General features: G+C 50.9%; 1 protein-coding gene across 1 annotated transcript in view; it reads left to right on the top strand.

Moving 5' to 3' along the window:
* Positions 1 to 9,481, top strand: part of SHANK2 (SH3 and multiple ankyrin repeat domains 2) — a 626,142-nt gene that overhangs the window by 103,852 nt on the left and 512,809 nt on the right. Inside the window, exon 7 of the mRNA XM_007949326.1 lies at positions 6,799 to 6,876. Within this exon, the coding sequence (XP_007947517.1) occupies positions 6,799 to 6,876 (78 nt within the window). The remainder of the gene's footprint in view (positions 1 to 6,798; positions 6,877 to 9,481) is intronic.

The following is a 9,481-nucleotide window of genomic DNA, read 5'->3' as shown; positions in this document are numbered from 1 at the left end:
GAACTTATTTTAATTGTCTTTAACTTCAAGTTGACCTTATATATGAGCAGTTGATGGTCTGTTCCACAGTCAGCTCCTGACCTGTTTTTGGTAAAAGATATTGAGCTTTTCCACTACCTCTTGCCACAGATGGAATCAATCTGATTCCTGTGTGTTCCATCTGGCGAAGTCCACGTGTACAGCCGCCATTTGTGTTGTTGAAAAAAGGTGTTTGCAATGAATAAGTCATCGGTCTTGCAGAATTCTGCCATGCGAGTTCCAGCATTATTTCTGTCACCAAGGCCAAATTTTCCAGCTACTGGTGATTCTTGTTTCCAACTTCTGCATTCCAGTCACCAGTGATAATTAACACATCCTGATTGCATGTTCGGTCAATTTCAGACTGCAGAAGTTGATAGAAATCTTCAATTTCCTCATCTTTGGCTTTGGTGGTTGGGGCATAAATTTGAATAATAGTTGTATTAACGGGTTTTCCTTGTAGTTGTATGGATATTATCCTATCACTGACAGTATTGTACTTCAGGACAGATCTTGAAACATCCTTTGTGATGATGAAAGCCACACCATTCCTCTTCAAACTGTCATTCCAAGCATAGTAGATGATATGATTGTCTGATTCAAAATGGCCCAAACCAGCCCATTTCAGCTCACTAATGCTGAGGATATCAATCTTTATGTGTTCAATTTCATTAATAAATGGTGCTGGCAAAACAAGATCCCTGTGCTGGACCTACTTGGCAGAGTTGTCTCAGCAAAAAGAGATGCCCTGGCAGAGAGAGAGAGAGAGAGATGCCCCAGCATAGAGAGACACCCAACAGAGAAAGAGATGTCCTGGAAGAGGGAGTCAGTTGCAGTGGAACCAAGAGGCATGAGACAGTGGTGGGCTTTCTAGCCCATGGAGTGAGAAAGCTGAGTGCCCTTGGGTGTACCTATCACCAGAGCTAAAAGAGCTTTGTAACACTTGCCCAAGCAGGACAGAGGCCAGGGAAGAGGCCAAGGGCCAGAGAGGTATGGCTGAGGGCACAGCAGAGGGGGGACTGTCCTGATCGAAGAGCTGTGTCCTGAGCGCATTCCTGAACCTGCATTGTACCCTTTTACTTCCATAATAAATCCCCTAATCATGGGTATTGTCTCTAAGTTTTTTGTGGCCACTGCAATGAATGATCGAACCCAGCAGAGAAGTAGTGAGTGCTATGGGAGGGATGGTTAGTGTCAGAATTGGTAAAAGGCTGCTGATGGTGATTCTGTCTTCCTCTAGGAAGTTAGAGGGCAGAAGATGCCACCTCTTTGCCCTTTTTGCACTCAGACGTATGTACATACCACACACCTTGTACACATACACACCTTCACTAACACTCAGTCACATGCATATGTACACATAAACGCTCAACACATCTCCACATATACACACACGTACACTGTACATACTCCTATTCACAAGCACACATTCACACACTCACATATCCACATGCTCACACACACATACACATGCTCTCACTCACAAGTCACACACTAACTTACATAACATGATTATGCATGTATTCACACATGCACTTATCCGTACATCTGCTCACATATGTGTTCAAATGCTCACACATAAGCACATGCTCACAGATGCCCTCACACATAGGCTAACACATAACATGCTCACACACACATTCATACATACACATGCTCACACATACACTTACACATGTACTTACACATGCTAGCACATAACATGCTCACACATAATCACATGCTCACATATGCCTGCCCTCACACACACAGAGGCACTCACACACCTGCACTCACACGCGCGCACACACACACACACACACACGTGCTCACATAGGCACTCACATACATGTCACACATATGCATGCACTCATACAGGCACACACATGGACACACATGCTCATCCATTCATGCTCACACATGCTCACAAACACGCTCACACACATGCTCACACAGGTGCACACACATACACATGCTCACACACATACACTCTCGCTCACACACATACACTCTCTCACACACACAAGCACTCACACACATACACATACAAGGTTTAATTGCAGGCAGCCACAGAAGCCCACTGCCCTTGCTACTGGTGAAGTAGCCATCTGGAGTGTGATCTCACCTGGGCAGTGGGTGAACACCAGTGTGGCTGATTGTGTGTTGAGTCGATTGGCTGACACTGGCTCCTGCAGGTGGTAGCTTTGTAGATGAGGGCTGGATTTGCGCGGATTCTGCCTGGATTCTGCCCTGGGTGGGTTGAACGGCAGCACCTGGAGGTGGTTTGTTCTTAGCTAGTTGTTGGAACTGAAAGTCATTAAGGACGACAGCCTTGGAAGCCCTGTGGGGTCATTCTGCTCTATCCTGTCGGGCCTGGGAGTCGGTTTGTTTTGTGGGGATGATGGGGCCTTTGAAAGAAAGTCCTTGTGAAAATCAAGAGGATTCAGAAGGAATCACAGAACATGTGAGTCCACAGGCCTTTCCCTGAGCTGGGCTCTTGTGTTCTGAATTTGGATTGGCAGGGCCGCTCAGCCTTGGGTGGTCCTCTAAGCTGCTAGCTGACACCCTGCAGCTGGGCTGTGGTGCAGGTGGAGCCTGCTACAAATGTGGCTCAGGTTGAGACCCCCAGGGGTCAGCCTTTAGGTGTTCTAGGGTGACCCCTAGTGGGGTACCTCTCCCTTCCTGCCCCAGAGGGATCTTCCTCTGAGTGTCCCCCATGATAACCTGCCGAAATTCTTCCCAGTCTCCTAACCAGTCAGCCAACTCACCCCTGGCCGTGCAGTTGACCACGGCTCACAGCGCCCCCGTGTGGGTGAGAGTCAAACTGCACTCCATAGGTTTTCCAGAAATGGGCCACCAGGGCTGTCTCCTGGGTCACCTCTGGCTTGAGCAGCAGGGCTTACCCAGGGCTTCCTCCCAGTATCCGACCTGCCTCCCTTTCCCTGTGTTCTCAAAGTCCCTCCCCGCTCCCTTCTCACCACAGCTGTTTGGCCCATGTGGTGTGCTAATGCTGACGCATGAGTTGATTCTCCTCTGTAAGGAGCAGAACATGTCTGGTTCAGGGAAGAGCGAAGTTCCAGTCAGGGCTCTGGTGGGTCACGGGACCCAGGGCAGAGACCGGGTATGCTGGGGTCTGGCAGGAGCTCTGTCTGCCTCCCATCCTTCTTCCTCCAGACTCAGTGTCTCAGGCTTGGAGAGGAGGGCTGTGTTCAGTCCCCACATGCATCCAGTGTAGTGCTGGCTGTCCCCGGCACTCCCCGTTCTTGTTCTCTCGTGAGCATTGGCCTGGGCCACGAGCTGCGGCTGGTCCAGGTGGGTCCACGTTGGCGCTGTTATCGTGAAGTGCAGGCACATTGGGCCCCATGGTCAAGGTCACAGGGACCGGGCCAGCCCAGTGGACGCCATTCACGCTGCCAGAGCCCAGCTGTGTGCTTGGCTTGCCTTGTCTTAGCCGATGGATGGGGCTCTGCGTTCTTGGTTTTCAGTATAGAGTGGTTCGCCTGTTGCCGACCGGCAGACTCTGATCCACGGGAGGTGTGTGTCATCAGGAGAACTGTGCTCCCCAGGGGCTTTCAGGAGCTGACTTTTCAACCATAGATCACCAGGCCTTTCCCTGGGGGGGAGGGCTTGAACCGCCAGCTGTCAGTGGCCGAGTGCTTAACTGCTGCACCACCCGGGGCAGCCCTGCCCATTTTCTGAGGTACGCTTCCCCCACAGTACAATTCACCGGTCTGCAGTGGGCAGCTCTGGTTCTCAGGACGGTCATCTGGTGTGCACCACCACCATCACCCCAGGGACTCTCCGCCTGGTTTCAGTCACTCCCCATTTCCTCCCAACCACCCCTTGCCAAGCGTCACTAGTCTGCTTCCCATTTCTGCAGGTTTTTGGTTTCCTTATAAATCTGCTCTTCTGCCTGGCCTGTCAGCCTACACACTGTTCACAAGCCTCGAGCCCTTGCCTTTCACCAAGGTAGCCACTCCCCTTCTGGTCTGAGGTGGGCTCACGGACCTGTTGTTTCAAGGCGTTCCCCCAATGGAAACCCCTGGTTGGTTATTTAATTTTTTTCCTTCATTCAACAAATGTGTATCTAATATCAGGCCTGAGTGATTGCCTCTGCTGTAGACCACCCCTACCCCGGGCCACCCCTGCCTGGAGCACCCCTGCTGTAGGCTTCCCCCCCCACGGACCGCCCCCATCCCAGGCTGCCCCTGCCGCAGGCCACCTCTGCCCTGGACTGTCCCTACCATGGACCACAGCCTGTCCCGGGCTGCCTCCTCCGTGGACTAGCTGGCATTTGGAGTGCTGTGGGAGGTGTGTCCCGGCCCAGGAGCAGGCTGACCACTACTCTGTGTGGACACCAGTGTGTGCTCATCGTTGTGGGACTCCTGAAGGACATGTGGACACGTGAACACATCTTCATTCTGGAAGCCCAGCTGCGTTCTTAAGAGCAATTCCCCTTCATGTCGGTGCTTCTGTGGCGACACGTTGCCTCTGCTGTGTTTTATTTTGTAGGTGTCTGTTCTCATCCTCCTCGCTGGGAGCTTTCAGAGGGTTGGCAGGAATCCTCTGCCAGCCTCGGTCTATGTCTCTTAGCACTGCGGCGATAGAAATACCACAAGTGGGTGGCTGTGAGGAGCAGGAGTGTGTTTCCCACAGTTCAGAGGCTGGAAGTGAATCCAGGGCGCTCTCTCTCTGTCCTCTCCGGGAGGACCTGTCTCTCACCCTCTGTGGCCCCACGGTCCTTGGCGATCTTCGCGTGGCACTGCTTTCCCCCTGGTTCATGCTTCCTGTGTGTGCATCTGGGCTGCTCCTCATGACTCGGCAGCTTAGGGTTGGGACCCACCTACACTGATGTGGCCTCATTAACATAACAGAGAAACCTCTGTTCCCAAGCATGATGGCGTCCTGCGGGTCACAATTCAATCCACAGCCACCCTGGGCAAGTAGTGGCTGTTCAGTAAATGGACAAGGAGTGCATTTATTTTCAGTGTGAAAACACATAAGAACATACATCCCCTGGGGTGGATTAGAAAGGTCATCTCATACTAGAAGAACATACATGTCTAGGGATGGATTAGAAAGTCTGTCTCACACTACAAGAACATACATGTCTCAGGGTGAATTAGAAAGGCCACCTCACGTGAGAAGAACATACATGTCTTGGGGTGGATTAGAAAGGCTGTCTCTTGTGAGAAGAACATATGTGTCCCAGGGATGGATTAGAAAGGCCATCTCACGCAGGAAGAACATACGTGTCCAGGGATGGGTTAGAAAGGCCGCCTCACATGGAAGAACATACATGTCCAGGGGTGCATTAGAAAGGCTGTCTCGGATACAGTGAGGGAGAAACACCTGGAGTGGCAGCATCTGGAAACCCAGCTGAAAGGATTAGAATTGTTGTAAGGTTGTGTCTCCTTTTCACCAAGCAGACTGGTTTGATACTCTGTTGTCAGACTTTCTGGAGAGCTCCAGAAAGTGTTCCCTGACACAGGCAAGTGTAGTTTGACACTGGACTCCGTCACCGCTCGCCTTCGTTGGTGCCCGTCACTTGCACCACCACCTCGTCTGTGGATGCTGTGTGGCAGCTGTGGCACTGCACAGGCTTCCACGGAGCATCCAGATGGAGGCAGTAGGAAGAAAGGGCTGGTGATCTGTTTCCAAAACAGAGCCAGTGGGAACCCCATTGACCACAGTGGTCTGCACCGCAGCTCATCATGCAGGTGGCGCAGCACCCGGCAGCGTCGTGCTCTGTTGTGCATGGGGTCGTGTGAGTCGGGCTGACTTGGGGGCAGCTGACAACAACAATCTACTGTCGCTGAAACACGCTGACCCTCCCACTGGAACGCAGGCCTCACGAGGCCAGGCCTTTCTGTGTCAATGACTGCTGCTCCTGCACGTGGCATTGGCCATTCAATGACTGCTACTCCTGCACGTGGCATTGGCCGTTCAATGACTGCTACTCCTGCACCTGGCATTGGCCGTTCAATGACTGCTACTCCTGCACCTGGCATTGGCCGTTCAATGACTGCTACTCCTGCACGTGGCATTGGCCGTTCAATGACTGCTACTCCTGCATGTAGCATTGGCTGTCCTAAATGTGCAAGCAATATCTGTGAGCTGGAAAAAAGGACATAAGAAGTCAATACTGTCTGCTTTTAAAACCCAAGTTTACTGTTGAAAACAGTCCCCTCTGCTCTCTCCCTCATCCCATTTCCATCCTGGGAAGGGCAAGCGCGGTTACTGAGTGTCTGCCTTCACAGACATATTTTCATGTTGCTACAATATGGACTCCACGGTTTTCAGATGTAAATGAAATGAAGTCGCCTTTTCTACCTAGTGGCTCTTGAACGTGTCCTTGTCCACTCCTATCACTCTGCCTTACTCTTTCCTCCAGCTGCCTTGACGAAGAACGTTCCAGAACACGTGCCCACTTTCCTGTCTTATAGCAGCTCTGCCACGTCCAAGGTTTTTTCTTTTCTTTCTTTTTGTGTTTTGTGTGTGATGTTTCACTTGTTACATGCCTTGAAACACTTGCATTTCTGCAGAAAAGCCTGAAACGTGGAATCGTGTGGTCCCAGGATGTGTGTATTTTAACGTTTTATGGATTCTGCCGAGTTGCTGACTGCACACTGTATCAGTGACATCTCAATGGATCATGTAGTTTGACGCTAGACTCAGTAACCCATGGAACCTTGCATTTCTGTTGCTCTGGTTTCTCGAGGGCTCTAGCCTCTGAACCATTTCCCATGAAGAATCATTCTGTGTCCTTCTAACCGCACATTCCTTCTTTTCATCCTGCAGGACAGCTGTGCCCGAGTGCTGCTGTTCCGAGGTGGAAACAAGGAGTTCAAGAACTACAACAGCCAAACTCCATTCCAGGTAACCAGGACACAGCTGTCTGTGAGTGACCATGGGAGGCCGAGCCGAGGGTCTGCATGTCGCCTGTGCACACACAATGCCAGGCTGTCTCCTCCCACTGGGAGCAGTCTGTTTGTTTATTATGTGCTTGGGGGCTGTCCCCATGTACCTCCATCTCTTAGTGTTGAAGCTGCTGGCAGGTTTCAGCTTCCTTTCAGTTAGATCCAGCAGCATGAATAACAGAGATTAATTTATGGGGAGCATTCAAGAGCAGCTTTGGAAAAACAGTAAAGATGCAGAAGCTTTGAATCGTGCAGCTGTTGGAAAATGCTGCCTTTGTTGCCTGCTTTGAATGGGGCTGCTTTGGGAGTCCCATAGGGAGGGGGCTTGTCATCCCTCTGGAGCCCTGCTGGGTCTGCTGCCCTGGAGTGGACTGAGAACAGCACAGAGCCTGCCTGGGCCCTGGGGTTCCACATGGAGCCCATGCCCACGGGCCTGGCCACGGTGTTCCACGCAGAGCCCACAACCAGGGTCCTTGGTTGGCTCATCCAGTTTTGATGCCATGGACAAGATGGTATAGGAGTTTTCTTGTTCCTTTTTGCTAAATACTGTAGGTTATAGAAATGCTTTTTTATGCTAAACGCAGTCAGATCCGTGCACTTGATTTGAAGATTAAAGGACTGTGGTTCTTCTTCATTGGAATTAGTTTTCTTATCTTACTGAGCTGAGAAAAACCAGCTTCCATTGAGTTGACTTCAACACACAGTGGCCCCACATTGGTCAGAGCATAGCTGGGCCCCCGCAGGCCTTCAGTAACTGACCTTCAGAAGCACATCCCCAGGCCTTTCTGGTAAGGCCCCTTTGGGTGGACTCAAACCACCAACGTTTGGGTTAGCAACTGACGTGTTGAGAGGGGTCTTTAATTTAGGATTGGCTTCCACTGATGGTTTGTTTCACTAACACTTGCTTAGGCGTTATGAATGGCAAGGGCTTGATGTCTATAAAATGAATGAGCTTAATGCAAAAATTGGCCCCTAATCCAGAAACGTCTGCATTCAGGAGTTTGCTGAGCTCTTCCGTTTCTTCCTTGGGTTTTCATCTTCAGTCTCGTGGTTTGCAATTGTTTAATAGGAAATGGAGTAGAACTGACTTCCAGCCCAGCTAATGGCTTTATTCAGATGACAGTTACCATTCGAGAGAGTGACCCCTTCCAGGTGGCAGTGATGAGGGGCCTGTGGCCTCCTGATGCTTCGTGGTGCGGCCACGTCTTCCCCTTTGGGATTAGGGTTGTGGGTTGGTGGCTGGGTTTAGATTTTGTTGTTGTTGCCACTGTCTGGTATGTTTCCCTGGTTCTTGAGCGTGTGTTTAATGCACACATCTTGACTGGTTTTCCTGTGGTCCCTGGTGGTGTCAGTGGTTAACATGCTCGGTTTCTAGCCAAAAGATTGGAGGTTCGAGTCCAGAGGCCACTTAGAAATAAGGCCTGACCATCTCCTTCTGAAAAGTCAGACCGTGGAAGTCCCATGGAGGGCAGATCTGCTCTGACACACACGAGTTGGGATGAACTCAGCAGCAACTGTTTTTTTGTTTTTTTTACCCTCTGATCCTTTGAAAAAAGCGAAGACAGTCTGCTTTAAGTTGATCAGAAAGCAGCAGCTCCTCCTGACCCTTTGATCCACGGCGAGCACTTGGATAATCAGTGAGCCGTTTCTGACTTTTCCAGGAAGTGAACTGTAAGTGTCAGTGGTGGCCCGGGAAAGTGAGTCTTCCATGGCAGCAGGGACAGGAGCAAATGTAGATGACCTGGCTGCTGTGTGTCCCCAGGCGGTGACCACACGGATGCTGGCATGGACATACCTTCTCTTACATGAGTCCTGGCAGGAAGCTTAATATGGCCTCATGGCAGCTGGACTACACCAGCACACACCAGTGCTCAATCAGTGCCACAGATAGCTCTGTGAGAAAGTTATCCAAAACGCTCCTGAGTTGAGAGGGCAGTGTACCTGCCAACACTGGCCGTGTAATCGGCAGATCAGGGCCTTTGTGTCTTCGCATGCTCCCAGTGAGCTCCAGGCACTGGAGCTGGGTTCCACCCTCACATCTCCACTGCCTTTGTTTTAACAGTATGAGGAGCCTGGATTTACTCCGTGAATGTTGTTGTTGTTGTTTGGTAGCATCGAGAGGACTCCAAGTCGTAGTGGCCCTCAGTACCACAGAACCAAACACTGCCTGGCCCTGCGCCAGCCTCATAACACTTGGTAGATTTGAGCTCATTGCTGAAGCCACAGTGACAACCCATCTCGCTGAGCATCCTCGTTTTTCTCACTGACCATTTGCTTTACCAGGTGAGGTATCCTTCTCTGGGACCTGCCCCTCCTGCCAGCATGTCCTGATAACATGAAACAGTCTCTCCATCCACCCTTCTAAGGACCATTCCAACTGTTCTTCTTCTGACAGTCTATGCTGTTGTTGTTGGGTGCCATCAAGTTGTCTCCGACTCATAGCGACTCTATGCACAGCAGAATGAAACACCCTGAGCCAGCTCCATGATGCTTGCTATACTTGAGCCCGTCGCTGCTGCCACCGTGTCAGTCCATCTTGTTGAGGGACTTCCCCTCTTTCATTG

This window comes from Orycteropus afer, unplaced genomic scaffold (assembly GCF_000298275.1).
Source record: "Orycteropus afer afer isolate SDZICR_OR568_19922 unplaced genomic scaffold, OryAfe1.0 scaffold00244, whole genome shotgun sequence".
NCBI classification, from domain to species: domain Eukaryota; kingdom Metazoa; phylum Chordata; class Mammalia; order Tubulidentata; family Orycteropodidae; genus Orycteropus; species Orycteropus afer.
Note: the sequence above shows the minus strand (reverse complement) of the source record. Positions and strands in the feature narration are given on the sequence as shown.